Source organism: Phacochoerus africanus, chromosome 4 (genome assembly GCF_016906955.1).
Source record: "Phacochoerus africanus isolate WHEZ1 chromosome 4, ROS_Pafr_v1, whole genome shotgun sequence".
Classification (NCBI taxonomy): Eukaryota; Metazoa; Chordata; class Mammalia; order Artiodactyla; family Suidae; genus Phacochoerus; species Phacochoerus africanus.
In genome coordinates, this window is record NC_062547.1 from 77,915,961 (window position 1) to 77,930,714 (window position 14,754).

The 14,754-nt window shown below is 59.2% G+C and overlaps 2 protein-coding genes across 4 annotated transcripts; both read right to left on the minus strand.

Moving 5' to 3' along the window:
- Nucleotides 1-816: 816 nt before the first annotated feature.
- Nucleotides 817-8,045, minus strand: TPGS1 (tubulin polyglutamylase complex subunit 1). The gene is made up of 2 exons (XM_047777834.1): nt 7,654-8,045; nt 817-1,607 (listed from the first exon to the last, which is right to left on the minus strand). The coding sequence occupies exons 1-2, from the start codon at nt 8,025-8,027 to the stop codon at nt 1,073-1,075; spliced, it is 909 nt and encodes a 302-aa protein (XP_047633790.1). The 5' UTR covers nt 8,028-8,045; the 3' UTR covers nt 817-1,072.
- A 1,187-nt stretch (nt 8,046-9,232) lies between these two features.
- Nucleotides 9,233-13,672, minus strand: MADCAM1 (mucosal vascular addressin cell adhesion molecule 1). 3 transcript variants are annotated; one of them, XM_047777836.1, is made up of 5 exons: nt 13,581-13,672; nt 13,118-13,390; nt 12,408-12,731; nt 10,995-11,399; nt 9,233-9,588 (listed from the first exon to the last, which is right to left on the minus strand). In XM_047777836.1, the coding sequence occupies exons 1-5, from the start codon at nt 13,639-13,641 to the stop codon at nt 9,479-9,481; spliced, it is 1,173 nt and encodes a 390-aa protein (XP_047633792.1). In that variant the 5' UTR covers nt 13,642-13,672; the 3' UTR covers nt 9,233-9,478. The 3 variants fall into 3 exon arrangements, with proteins under 3 accessions (XP_047633792.1, XP_047633791.1, XP_047633793.1); XM_047777835.1 differs by having other exon boundaries at nt 13,118-13,393; nt 13,581-13,671; XM_047777837.1 differs by lacking the exon at nt 10,995-11,399.
- Nucleotides 13,673-14,754: the final 1,082 nt, after the last annotated feature.

The following is a 14,754-nucleotide window of genomic DNA, read 5'->3' on the forward strand; positions in this document are numbered from 1 at the left end:
GATCCTAGTCGGATTCATTTCCACTGAGCCACAATGGGAACTCTCTGTGGCTGTTTTTGGAAAGCCCAGTCAGCCACAATCATTTGCTCATGGATTAGCTGCCCAAGGCCAAGGGCAGATGCTGGGAAACAGGGAGGCAGGGTGGCCCTGTGTGATGTCCTTCAGTCAGAATAAGGGCTGTCTTGAGTCCTGTTTAATGGGGTAGGAAATTGAAGCCAAGAGCATGAAGTCTCTGCCCAAAACGGCTCTGGGCTGGGAAACTACCCCATCCAGGAAGTGATTCTCCTGGGGGAGGAGGGTCGCCTGGGGGCGGTTGGCAAACCTCACAGGTGTGCCTGGACCTGGGATGGGCCAGACAGTGTGGCAGAGGTGCTGTGCCTGTGGGTTACAGAGCACGGCCTGGTTCAGATCCCTGCTCGCCCCTTGCTGGTGGTGTGACCTTCACTACTCTGGGCCTCGGGGCTTCCCCATCCACCAAACTTGGGCAGTGGTTTACCTTCCGCATAGGGCAGCGATGAGTCAAGACACTGCCCGACTTGGATGCGGTTAGCCACTCCTGTCATCACCATCACCCCACCTGCCCGGCCCACCTCTTCCCTTGACAGGGGGGAAACTGAGGTCCAGGGGGAACTGCTAGGGGGCTGCCCTGGTGGAGGGAGACTGGGGGCCCTCCACTCCCATAAAGCTGAGTCCAGGGCTACCCTGGGGTCTCCCAGAACTGGTGGGACCTGCTGGGGGCTGGCTGGGGTGTGGCCTGAGTGGACTGTATTTTCTGTGGACGTGGGCTAGGGCTGGGGCAGCACACACACAGGTGGGCCTGGCTAACAGACTTTATTACTGCTGAAGAGGGGGCCCTGGCGGGCGTGCGGGGAGGGACTCTCAGCCTCCCCCAGTGGGGGCTGGGACATCATTCCAGGTTGGAAGCTGGGTGTGGAGGGGCTCCCTTTCACCCCCGCATGCAGGGACATCCCAGTCCCGGACCCGAGCCCGTTTTCTGCCCAGGAGCAGGTGAGTCGGACCTCGAGAACCCCAGCTGTCCGGGTGGGGAGAAGGTGGCTGCCAACGGAGGCGCTCAGCCCACGGGCTTGACCTTGGCGATGAAGAGGGCGGCGGCCTTCTCCAGGAACTCCTCCCGGGTCATGGGCGCGCTGGGCCGCCGAGCCACCAGCGCGCGGTCCATGGCCAGCGCCAGGCTGTCGGGCCCCAGACGCGAGCCGGCCTCCAGGTAGCGAGCGGGCGCGGTATCGTCGCTGGCCTGCAGGGCCCCCGCCAGCGTGTCCAGCACGGCCTGGCCCACGCGGCGGTCGGCCACGGCCAGGCCCGGGTCTTCCAGCAGCCGGTAGAGGGCGCCGGCGCGCGACACGAATTCCAGCAGCACGAAGCAGGTGAGCATGCCCGCGCGGAACACCGCCAGCGGCACGGCCTCGTGGTCCCGGCACTGGATCTTGCGCAGCAGAGGCGCCACCACCTCCTCGGGGGCTTCCCCGTCGCGGCAGATGCGCTTCAGCAGCTCACTGTACGTGCGCCCATCCAGCCCCGGTTTCTTCTTGCGCCCGCTGGCGCTCAGGCATTCGTAGGCCACGCCGACGTTGTTGTTGAAGGCTGTCCTGCGGGGCGGAGGGGGCGTCGGGCCGCGGAAGAGCCCAGCCCACCCGCAGCCCGCCCCCCCAGAGGCCGATCCGGCCTCAGGAGCTTTGCCCCCGACTGCGCCCTCACCTGGAGTGCCCTCTCCCGGGCTTCTGAGTCTTTGCTCCATGTCACCTCTGGGGCAGGCCTCCCCACTCCCTAACTCCTGTCTCTACTTCTCTTCATGGCAGTCACCACGTCAGGGGCTGTATCTGCCGGTCACTGTTACAGCCCCAGGGCCCAGAACACTGCCCAGGAGCCTGAAAAATGCCCGCTGACTCAGCCACGGCGCACCTGCCCTCCTGCCGGTGTCCTGCGCACCCATAGGGTGTCACTGGGGCCACACACTTTTTACCAGAGGTTAACTCATTGCACCCCCGCAGGCCCAGAGTCAGCAAATCACAGCTTGTAGCTCACACCGGGCTGCAGCCTGTTGGTGTTGGTGAAGATTTATGGGCAGGTGGCCACGTCAGTCCAGATACACTGCCTGTGGCTGCAACAGCAGAGCGTGGTAGTCACATCAGGGACCTGCTGCAGTGCTGACACTACTTACCGCCTACCTGATGAGGATCCTGAGGTCCTGCCAGGCATCCTGGCCAGGCTGTACCTCAGAGGTGGTGAACTGCTTGGGCTGGGGGTTAGCCTGGGAGTCTAGTTAACCCGGCATCTCAATCCATCCTCACCTGGACAGCCAGCGCTCGCCTGTGGCCTGGTTCCATTTCCACTGAAGTAAATGGGAAGGGAGGCTCAGGGTGGGATGATGGTCAGGCCAAGGGCCCCACTAAGAGGTAGACGCCAGGGCTCACACCCACCTTTCCTGGAAGCTTGGCTCCACTTGGGGCAGGACATAGGACATGTACCGCAGCTCCACTCTTAACTGTGGGACCTGGCATGCTGCCCACCTCTAGGGGCCAGCAGGGGTGTGAGCCTGGGACATGCCAGGCTGGAGCACAGCTGGTGTCCAGTACCCTCCCTGCTGCCCAGGGCTAGGCCTGGATGTACTAACCCCATGGGCACCAGGAATCGAGGCCCTTCATAGAGGAGGAACTGAGCCCCAGGGGGAGGATGGGACCTGGGATCTCTCCCAGCTGCCCATCCTCACTGTGGGGTCCTCACGATGTGCTGGAGCTTTAGGGTGCCAGATGCAGTGTCACGACTGGCACTGCACCAGCTGCTGCCACCTCATAACAGCCCTTTGTAGGGGCTCCTGTTATCAACTTCTTCACCAGGACAAGGGGCTGTGAGCCACCCTGGCAGTGGTGGTTCCACATCAGCTCTGTGGGAGCGTAGCAGTTACCCCACTCCTAGGTCACATCACAGCCTGAGTCAGGAACCAGGAATGGCTTGGCTGGCAGCCAGGACCCCAGCCTCTGAAGGATCCCTGTGGAGGCCTCTTCCCCTCACTACATCATACTGGTCCCCTACAGCGGGTGGCCCAGTGTGACATGGGAGGGGGCCAGGAAAGCATGAATATGGGGGGATCTCAGGGGCGTCTTGAAGGCAGGTGGCCACACGTGACAGAAGCATGGTAGGGCCCACTTCCGTGGAGGTTATAAGAGCCAGCCCAGGAGCTCCTGTTGTGGCGCAGTGGTTAACGAATCCGACTAGGAACCATGAGGTTGCAGGTTCGGTCCCTCCCCTTGCTCAGTGGGTTAATGATCGGGCGTTGCCATGAGCTGTGGTGTAGGTTGCAGACACAGCTCAGATCCCGCGTTGCTGTGGCTCTGGCGTAGGCCGGTGGCTACAGCTCCGATTCGACCCCTAGCCTGGGAACCTCCATATGCTGCGGGAGCGGCCCAAGAAATAGCAAAAAAAAAAAAAAGAGCCAGCCCACAGCCCTTGGCCACTGGCTTGACTGTGTAGGTTCCCAGACAGTCCCTGCCAACCCTGCAGTGAGAGGCCCCTTGGCTGTATGAGGCCATAGAGATTTCAGGTGTCTGTTCCTGCCACCAGTTCATCCTGGCAGTGCCTGAGGGTTCCCCATCCACTCTGCTCTGCTGGACCACTCCCCCAGGGGCCTGTCACTCCCTTGTTGCCTTGAGCTAATCCTCGTCCCCTGGAGGTGGCAGCAGGGGTGGGGCCCAAACCAGCACTAGTTCCAGCCAACTGCCCTTGCTGTCCTGTCTGGAGAACAGGTGTCCTGGTCCTTAAAGCTCAGGGAGGACAGAAGGAAGACTGTGCCTGGTGGCCCAGACCAGGCCAGCATGTGGCAGGGCCCGCGTGTGCCTGCCCTTAGCGAAATCAAGCTCGTCCTGTTGCTGTTTAGCACGGACCCCAGGCCTTGGGCAGGAAGGTTCACCGGAGGCACTTCCAGCCCAGTGAGATCAGAGTAGCAGGTGAGATACCCAGAGGAAAGCCATCCCTGGCGCTAGGCTGCAGCCTCTTGTCCATCATCTGTCAGTCCGTCTGTCCTCCAGGGGCTCCCCAGCCACCTGGTCCTCAGGCTTCATGTGAGTCACCTCCCACACAGAGTGGTTTGCAAAGCATGTGGGGCTTTGTTAAAAAAAACCAACCTCTCAGGAGTTCCCACTGTGGCTCAATGGGTTAAGAACCCAACACAGCATCTGTGAGGATGCAGGTTCAATCCCTGTCCTCGCTCAGAGGGTTAAGGGTCCAGCATTGGCACAGGTTGTGGCTTAGGTCAAGATGTGACTCAGATCTGGTGTTCCTGTGGCTGTCGCATAGGCTGGCAGCTGCTGCTCTGATTCAACCCCTTGCCTGGGAACTTCCATATGCCACAGGTGTGGCTGTAAAAAAACAAAACCAAAATCAAACAAACAAAAAAGAACCTCTTGACAGGCTGTGTCCTGGAGTGACAGAGACGTCCTGCTGCTGACTGGGGGCTCTCAGTGGGGGTGATTCTGCCCACAGAGGACACCAGTGATGCCTGGGGTCAGTTTTGGTTGTCACCAATGGGTGGGTGGTGGCCCAGGACGGCCCCCCACAGAGTGACTGCCCCCAGTGTCAGCAGTGCCAAGGGGAGGGACTCTGCCATTGTTTGGAAAGGAACTGGGTTTCCTCCCTGCTCACAGCAGAGGCCTGCATAAATTCCCACTGAGGCAGCAGGTGTAGACCAGGGTGGCCCCGGCGTTTGTGAGTCACCCCCACCTCCTGCCAGGTGTGTATTTAAACATGTGCAGCATCCCAGGACCTCAGGGGTCAGATGGTTGTGGAGCACAGTCTCCTGGAGTGAAATTTCCTAACCCAGGGGTCTCGCCTGGGGAAAACCTGTCCCCATGGGTCACTGGGGATATCTGTGCTTGTCATGATGGGGCTCCTGGCCGTCAAGTGGGTGGGGCCAGGGAAGCTGCCCCCCGCCCAAGCCCAGGATGGGCCCCTCTGCTGAGAAGGCTTGGAGCTGAGGAGCCTGGCTCAGACCAAGTGGTGCTTTTGCATCTTTTTTGGAGCCACAGTGCCCAGGTCTGACTCTGGCGCTCTCCCCTAGTGCCAGGGTGGCCCCTGCAGGTCTGGAGTCAGCTGTGTCTGTGCTCCGGGGGCCAATGAGATGTCAGCGCCACCATGACCAGTCCTAGTGGCCAGCACTTCTGATTTCTCAGGCACCAGCAGAGGGGTTTTGGTAACATTCTCCCCAAATCTTTCATGCTGAGGACACTCTCAAGAATGGCCCCATGGTGCTCCAGCCTACCTCTCTGCCTCGGGACAAAGCTGTCTGGCCTGGGGGGACCACCTCTCACACCCAGGACTCACCTTGACCTGGCTTTGGCTTCTGACCTGTCAGCAGAGGTTAAGGGGCAACTGACTGAACCCACCATTGAGCCCCCTACCAGCCCTGTCTCTGGGGGGATCAGGTGCACCCTGGAGCCCTGGAACATGGCCACCAGCACCTGCCATGGGTCTTGCCCACTCCTGTCTCTCTGTGTCCCCAGCCAGCACCCCAACACCCCTGCAGTGCAGTGAATAGTGGCCCCCAATGCATGTCCATCCAGAACCTGTGAGTGTGGCTTATTAGGGATTAGGGTCTCCGCAGGTATAATTAGTTCAGGATCTGGAGATGAAGTGAGACAGCCTGAAATCCAGTGCCAAGTGTCCTTGTGAGAGACAGAGACACAGAGAAGAAACCATGGAAGATGAGGCAGAGGCTGGGGTGATGCAGCCAGAGGCCAAGGATGCTTGGAGTCCCCATAAGCTGCAAGAGGCAAGAAGGACCCTCCCCTGGAGTCACCAGAGAGACCAGAGTCTGCCACACCTTGATTTCAGACTTTGGCCTTCAAAATTGTGGGACACTAAATTTTTCTTTTCTGGCTGCCCTGAGGCATGTGGAGTTTCCTGGTCAGGGATCAGATCCAACCTGCAGTTGTGACCTATGCTGCAGCTGCAGCAACACTGGATCCATAACCTATGGTGGCAGGCTGGGGATGGAACCTGCGTCCCAGTGCTCCAGAGATGCCGTGGATCCCATTGCACCACAATGGGAAGCTGCAATTTCTATTGTTTTAAGTTACCAAGTTTGTGATAAGTGGTTCCAGCAGCCCCAGAAAACTCAAACAGCTCCCTTTGTTCAAAACTCAGGACACTTCTCAACCCTCATCTACAGAGCCACTGGACCCAGGGCTGCCAACAGCTCACAAGGTGCCTTTGTGTGAATTAGTAGAAGCTCTGCCAGAAGGCTTCACACAAAAGTCCCCACCTGTGATGTCTATGGGGTGGGTGACTTGTGCAGTGCCTGACCTAAACAACTGTACACGACCCTGCTACTGACTCTCTTCCTCCTGGAAGTTGTCCTGGGCTGCCACTCTCCTCTGGTTCCCTCCTCCATGTCTGGTCGGCCTTCTCATGCTGTGGGTTTGCTGAGGCTGTGGTCCCTCAGAGTTGGATCCTGGGCTCTTCCCAGCTCCCCCGAAGCCTTCATAACCCCTCCCAAGTGACAACCTCCTGCCCCTGTCACACGTCTCCGTTGCAGACCTGACTGCCCACCTTTCTGCTGCAAGATTTTCCCAGCCCCCTACTCAGCTCCCCTCAGAACCAGTGTGACCTCCCATCTCAGGACCTGTTCCTGTTCCTGTTCCCTGCACAACTCCTGCCACCTCGGCCCCAGCAAAAGCAGCAACTCGACTTTCAGAGCATATGCCCTGAGCTCTGGACGCTCACCAGCTTGCTCCCTGCCAGGTCCCTATCTCTGGCCACCCCCTTTTCTGGCTGTCACCTTGGACACCCCTCCTTCCCCCTGTGGTACAGATAGGCACTCTGCATGGATGCCTGCTCTCCACACCCCTCCCCACACCCAGGCTTCCTCCAAGCCTCTCTGTGCTCCCCTTCTTAGGAGCTGCCTCCAGATAGGGGGGCTGGGGGATTAGGCTGAAACTCTCCCCTGCTTGGCTTCCTCCCCTTCCTGGGTTCTCTGAGAGCACCTTCTTATAATGTGATCCCCATGTGAATGCTCGCCTCAGGCTCTGCTTCTGGGGAACCCCCAATCCAAGTCCCAGCCCACCTACATCCAGCAGCGACCTTGTCTGGTTGATGCTGGTTCTCTCCATCCACCTGGTATGGCTCACACATTCAACGAGTGTTTCTCAATCCCCTTCTATGGGCTCAGAGCTGGGGGTGGGGGTGGGCGGCAGGCACCATCCCCTCCACACCGCCATGCGAAAGTTCCACGGCCTTCCCTTCCCCTGTGGACCCCCACACTGCAGCCCTACAGCCTCCAGGCCAGTGCGCCTGCTGGCCTTTCCCTGTGCGTCATGCAGGCCCCTTCCTGGACACCCCTCCTGCCCGCAGGAGGCCTTGCCTTAGGGCTGCAAGGGGAAGCTCAGCACCTGCAAAAAGGCATCACAAAAGACAAAGTCGACCAGAGCTCGCAGCACCGGCCCTCATCTCGGTGGCCGAGCCGGGAACCTCCAGCTGACAGCAGTGCGCGCCCACCCCGCGCCAGGGGCAACGGACCACAGTTCCCAGCAAGCCCCACGCTGTTTCGCCGGCGCCGAGGCGGGGAGCGAGCAGCACGGAGCACGCTGGGAGTTGAGGTCCGGCCGCATCCCCTACCCGCCCGGGCCCGGCCCAGCCCCGCACCTCTGGGAGTGGTGAGCCAGGCGAAGATGCCATAGCGCGCGGCCCAGGCGCTGCTGCTGCAGCAGGAGCTGGCCCGGGGGCTCCCCGGCGCCGCCGTTTGCAGGCGAGCGCAGGCCCATGTTCTCGAAATAGTGTGCAAGGAAGGCGATGGGCTCCTCGGGTCGCGCCTCCAGCACCTTCAGCAAGGCCGCGCGCAGCATCTCCGTCACGCCGACCTGCCGCAGAAAGTCCTCCTCACTCTCGGCCGTCACAGCTGCTCGGGAGACCCCTGGCCGGCCGCTGTCCGTGATACTGGCCGCCTGGGTCATCGCCGGCCGCCGCTTCTCCACTGCCGCCATCTTCGCTGAGGGCGACAGGGCCGGAAGCGCCGCCATATTTCACAGTACGCTAGCGACTCGGGCCGGCCATCTTGGTTAAGGGCAGAGAGCACCCGAATCCCGCTGGGATACTGGGAAATCACCACCGCAGGCCACTCATTCTCCTAGGTTCTAACTGGCATTCTCTCTCAGGTTTCCTCTTTACGTGTGCTGGCTGGTTTTCCTGGCTTGGGCCAGGAACTTAAATTTTGCCAGACTCCAAAATGGATCCCTAGGAAGGGCTTGGTTTCTGGTGTGAAGCTGGATTGCTTGCCATCTTGGAAGTGGGCCCTTCATTAGCACGGTGCCCTGGCAACCGGTCTCCTTGGTTACCAAAGACGCCCTGCTGAGCATAGGCTGTATGGCTCCACCCCACCTCCAGGACTAAGTAATGTCCCCCTCCCTTTTCTGATTTTCAACTCAGCGTTTATGCTCAGCCTAATTCAGTCTACGTCTGACTGTGTAGCACTTCGTGGGGAAAAGCTCCCTCTATGCACCAGACTGTGTTCGGGGTCCACTCTGCGCTCCCTCTGCCCTTAGTCCCCGGTACGCACCTGCTGAGTGAGTGGAGTACTCACGGTTCCCGATTATTCGCCCCTGGCTATTACCTTTCCTTCCCACCAGAGGGATCTTTGTCGCCTGCATCCTCTATAATTCTCAACTCTCTCAGAGCACCCAGTTATAGCAGGCTGAAGTCCCTGGCATCTACAGTCCTGCCAATCTCATATCCAGCCCCTCTGTCTCGCTTTTCCCGCCGCCTTAGCCCACAGCCATTCGCAAAGACATGCTATTTCCCTTAACAAGTCACCTCTGTCTGTCTTTGCCCATGCCATCCCCAACAAATCTCCGCTGCTGCTGCTTTTTTTTTTTTGGCCACACGGAAATTCCCAGTTCAGGAATCAAATCTGTGCCACAGTGGTAACAACACAGGGTCTTTAACCCGCTGAGCCACCAGGGCACTCTCTCTTCTCCGCTTCTTTTGAGGAATCCTAGTTATTCTTTTAGCATCAGTGTCCCGTCCCCCCCCCCCCCCCCCCCCCCGCCACCCGGCCCAGGGAAGGGCAGCAGGCAGGCAGAGTGCACACCTCTCCCCGAGCCCTGGCCAGGTGGGGCTGGGGTGTCTGTTCTTCCTTGTCTCTCTGGGGAGTCACCCAGAGCAGAGGATGCCTGGAGCTGTGTAGATGATTCCAGTGTCTGTTCTACCACAGGAACCACTGCCAAAGTTAGGCCAGATGCTCTTTATTCTCCAGCTCTGCACTGTTGGGGTGGCTCCCCAGGGGCCTCACTGAGGGGAAGCCCAGCCAGCTGGGAAGCCTGTATGTGCTGCCATCAAGGTAAAGGGTGCATGGTCAGCCCCTCTGCTGTCCATAACCCTGTTAATGTCCTCTCATTGCAACTGAGTGGAAAGAGAGTCCTCCTCTTTGTGGTCCAGGTGGCGCCGGAGGCCCAGAGGAGCGTAGGCCCAGTCATCAGCTGGTGGGCCGGCAGCGTTTCCACAGGCGGTAGATGAGGAACACCAGGAGAAGCAGCCCCAGCACCAAGCTACCCGTCCATAGGGCTGCAGATGCTGGCAGGGAGCCTGGGGCAAGATACAAAGGGAGCCCTTACACCCCTGCAGGTTTGGGGAGCAGCTTAGCAGAGTCTGCTAAGGGCTCCCACATTCACCGAGTCCCCTAACATTTTACAAAGGACTTCACCATTTAGAATGTCTTTAGAAATGTACAAAAATCGCTGGACTATCCAAAGGCCCTTATTTTATTTTATTTTAATTTTTAGGGCCACAGCCACAGCATATGGAAGTTCCTAGGCTAGGGGTCGAATTAGAGTAGCAGCTGCCAACCTACGCCACAGCCACAGTAATTCCAGATTCAAGTTGCATCTGCAACCTGCGATGTAGCTCATGGCAACGCCAGATCCTTTACCCACTGAGTGGGGCTAGGGATTGAACATGCATCATCACAGATATCATCTGGCTTCATTACCGCTGAGCCACAACAGGAACTTCCAAAGACTTTGGAGTGAACCTTTTTTTTTTTTTGGTCTTTTCTAGGGCTGCACCCGTGGCATATGGAGGTTCCCAGGCTAGGGGTCTAATTGGAGCTGTAGCCACCGGCCTATGCCAGAGCCACAGCAATGCAGGATATGAGCCGCATCTGCGACCTACACCACAGCTCATGGCAATGCCAGATCCTTAACTCACTGAGCGAGGCCGGGGATCAAACCCGCAACCTCATGGTTCCTAGTCAGATTCGTTAACCACTGCCCCACGACGGGAACTCCCTAGAGTAAACCTTTTGAAAAGTTCATAGGACCTTATAGTGAGAAGTAGGCTGTCCAGTGAGGGGCTACTTGTCAGGACTGCATTTAAAGCATGGCCATTCTGAATGGACAGCACTGTTCATGTAAAATGCACATCGTATTTTGAAGACTTAGTTTGAAAAAAAAAACTGATTCATGCTTTGTTGTAAGTTACATGTTGAGAAGATAATATTTGAGATATACTAGATTTGATGCAATATATTATCAGACTTTTTTTTTTTTTTGGCCACATTCACGGCAAGCAGAAATCCCCCAGGCCAGGGATCAAACCTGTGCCACTGCTGTAAGCAGAGCCAGAGCAGTGACAATGCCAGATCCTTAACCCACTTAGCCACAAGGGAGCTCCTTATCAGACTTTTTCCATTTTTTTTTTCCTGAATGTGGCTACTAGAAAAGCTGAAATTACCGAAGTGGTCATATTTTATTTTATTCCACAGGCTGTTGCAGTCCATAGAGGTCAGGATTTACAAACTACTGTGACATCTATATGGTCCCAGAAACTTAACAGTTATCGCCATGCAGGCAGCTATGACTTAACAGTGTTAGGGAAGCATGGCAGACAGCTGGGGACATAGGCTGGCAGGGTGCCTCCCGGTTTAAAATCCAGACACGAGGTTTCCCTGCCTCCCAGCCTCCCCCAGTGCCCACCCCAGCCCCCAGACTCACAGGTTTCTGGGACCAGGTACAGGTTGGCCATCTGGCCCCCTGGGTCCAGGCGACACTGGAACCAGCCCTCAGGGTGGCACTCAGTCCACAGCGTGCTCCCGCTGGTAAGCCAAGCCTGGGCCCCGGCCTCCCTTGTCTTGTAGGCTGCCAGCCCACCGGGAGCCTGGGTCCAGTGCACGGCCACACCTGGGCCGCAGGCCGCCTCACACAGCAACTCCAGAGTTCCCAGTGCTGACACCTGGTGGATTTCTGGGTGGCAGGGCCTGGTGGAGCTGTTCCCTGGCTCGGGGTCGGGACTCCTGGGGCTGTGGGTGGAGGTCTGTTCTGGGGTCTCAGGGGAGGTTGTGATGGGGGACTCCAAGGAGGTTGTGACACAGGGCTCCGGGGAGGTCAGGCCCTGCAGGACTGGAAACAGGGGAGCATTTGTTCTCCCTGCTGCCTAGGCCCCTCCCCTGCCTCAGCCTCTCCATCTGGACCATGTGGTTGGGCCAAGACTGCTCCCAGCCCCATCTTGGGCCACTTGGGTGAATCTCAGGGTGCCCCAGTGAGTAGGGAAGGGGTGAAGGTCCATTGCTGCCCATTCCCCTCAGCAGGCATCTAAATCTCTGTGTGTCACTTTCCTCAACTGTAAAGGGGGGAGAACCCCCTACCCCAGGAGCATGGCAGGCGACATGTGCTCAGAGTGCAGGGCCTTAGAGTACTAGACTTTACTATGATGGAGCTGAGGGGTGGGGAAAGGGAAGGGGATGGCTCCACATCCGTGAATGAGAGTGACACATTCCTCTCTTGATGAAACAACAGCAGGGAAGACAGATAATGGAAAAAAAATCCAACACATATGGGATGTTGATAAAAGGTGTCAACAAAGCCTCTGTAGAAGAGAAAGGGCCTGTGGGGGGGGGGGGCTTGACCCCTAGGACAGGGAGGTCAGGGCAAGGCTCATTGGGAAGGTGACCTGAGAGGGGTGGAGGGCAGAGCAATGCAAAGGCCCTGGGGGTGTGTGTGTTGGAGGAGCAGCAGAGTGAGTGGGGGGTAAAGAGGGAGGAGGTGAGGGCAGGGAGAGGGGCACGAGGTGGGCTATGCAGGGGCCCATGGGCATACTCAGAGGAAGGTGGGAGCCCCGGAGGGCTCTGAGCAGAGGAGGGGCAGAACCTCACGAGCCTAGTAGAGGGCAGTGCTCAGCAAACATGTGGAAGGAAGGAGTGAGAAGTAGCACTCTGGCTGCCACCGGGGGACAGACTAAGATCCAGTGCAGTTTTCCCACCTGCTATGGGGCTGTGACCAGTCCAGATGGGAGCACAGCAAGCAAGGGCGGAAGCAGGATTCCAGAAGCACCCTGGGCACTGCTCATCCAGGCTCACAGGAGCTGGGGGGCGTGACCTCACCCACTTCCTGGACGATCCCCAGACTCACCTGGAATTGTCCGGCGGTGGCTCAGCTCCAAGCCCGGCAGGCTCATGGTCACCTGGCAGTGGAGGGTGGGTGGGGCAGGGATTCCCAAGGGAGGCAGCAACCAGCGTTCTGTCACTTGGAACAGTGGGTCCTCATCCTCCTGGGGCTCCTCCATCACATCCCTGTCCAGGGTCTGCACCCCCTCAAGTTCCTGATCCCCCAGGAGCAGGGACATGGAGAAGACATCAGGGCGAGCAGGGCTGACGTTGTGGGCTGTGCAGGCTACCTCTCGGTCCCGCCCGGGCACCAGGGACTCTGGTGACACAGTCAGCTGGTCAGGGAAGGCTGTGGAGGGAGAGGTGGGCTAAGCCCTGAGGGCTGGGCCTTGAGGAGGGGGCACTGGGGTGAGTGTCGGCTGCTGGTGCACAGAGACAGGGAAGACCCAGCGCCACACCCTGTGTGGTTAGAATATAAAGCACTGGAGTGGAGTCAAGGGCAGAAAGGGCAGGTATGGAAAGCTTGGGGTGAAGTTTGGGTGGTGGGGAGAGGGGATCTAGGGAGGAGGGAGCAAACTGCAGGGCGACTCAGGAGGACCTGCGAGGCCAGCCTCAAACTGGGGAAGGATGGGCAATCCGGGAAGCCTCCCAGGAAGAGGTGCCAGGGGACAGAGGGAAAGCAGGGCCGCTGACTGGGCCCGGTTTTTGACAAGGCAGCAGGCAGGGGGTGCTTACCGAACACCAGGAGATTCACTGTGTGATGGAAAGAGCGTTTCCCGCAGTAGCCCACGCACATGCGGGTCCCCGCAGCCGACAGCGAGGCGTTGTGCACCCAGAGGACGCTGCTGCCCGTGCCTGACTTCACGGAGCCCAGGCTGGTGTCCAGGCCCCGCCACTGCACCGAGGCCACCTGGCCGTCTGCGCAGGCCAGGCGACAGGCGAACTGCCGCGACTCGCCCACAGCCACAGCCACCTCGGGCTCCGGGGGCTCCACCTCCAGCCGCCCACCTGCTGGCAGAAGGCACCCTCAGCCCCGCCTCCCCAGGCCCCGCGCCCCCAGCCTCAGCCCCTCCCTCCTTTGCTCTCTGCTGTCTGTGGGCTCGCCCCTCACCTCCCAGAACCGCCCATCCCCTGCCTGAGCCCCTTCTTCTCCCCTAAGCCCCCCTCCCCGCTCAGAACCTCCTCCCCGAACCCTCACCGTGGCCAGGCTGGAGCAGCCCCAGAAAGAGGGGAAGCAGGAGGGCGAGGCCCTGCTCCATGCTTTGTCCCCTGCTCTGTCCCCTGCCGGCAGGGGAGGTGGCTTAAATAGTGGCGCCCCGGGCTCCTTCCCGCTGACCCTCGACCCTGCTTCCCCTCCCTCTTCTCCAGCTGCTCCCCGGGGGTTTCCTGAGGGGCTTTCCCACTCTGACCCCCGACCCTGGAGGCGACAGAGAGGCAGGGGCTGGGGGCCAGAGATGGGGGCGGGGAGGACAGGCCGCCGAGGTTACACAGGCAGGCGGAGGGTCTGGGCCGATTCCAGGTCTCATTTTTAGAGACAGAAGATGGGAAGATGGAGGCGGAAGAGGAGTGACTGTCGAGGTCAACTGAATGGAAATCTGAGCCCTGCCAGGCTCGCCCCATCCTGGGAATCTCAGCCTTTGTTGCCCAGAGAGGGTGCATGGCGCTGGTGAAGAGCAGCCTCTCCCAAGCTTGGGTGGCCGCATTGGGGGTCTGGTCTTCCTGTGGGGAACCACTTGGAAGATGGTTCCCTCAGGGACAAGGACGTTGTGGGGGTGGGGGTCTCCTGGGGGTCATATCCTCTCCAGGGTGATGGAGCTGAGGTCCACCGGCCTGGGACACGTCACCTCCTGAGCTTGTCTCCCTTTAACAGGCAGGCCTGATGGAGGTGCCCAGCCATGAGGCTGCCTCAGTGCTCAGTTCCACACAGGACTGGGGTCTGGGATCCACAGGAGAAATTTGGGAGACAACCCACAGCAGTCATCAGCCAGTCCTGAGAACTTCATCTTCCCGGCACCCTAATCCATTCACGCCCTTTCCCCTGGGCCCCTCAGCCTGGGCCCCTTTCCTTTAAGGTGGTTCACCACCCAGCACCCAGAGCGAATTTAGAAACACCCTCTGAGTACACAAACACCCCGAGGCTGCCTGTGGCAGAAGGAAAAATCCAAACTCCTCCCTGTGGCTGGAGCCCACTGGCCTGGGCAGCCTCAGGACCTTAGCACATGCCTCACCCTGCTGGGTTTCTGCCCAGGTGAAGGCTCCTGAGTGGGTTCCCAGCAAGTTTCCCACAGCCCCTCCTCCATCTCACTTCCTCTGGTGCCTTTTCTTCGAAGTCCTTCTCAAGGTCAAGGAGCTGAAGTCATTTCCCCCTTGAA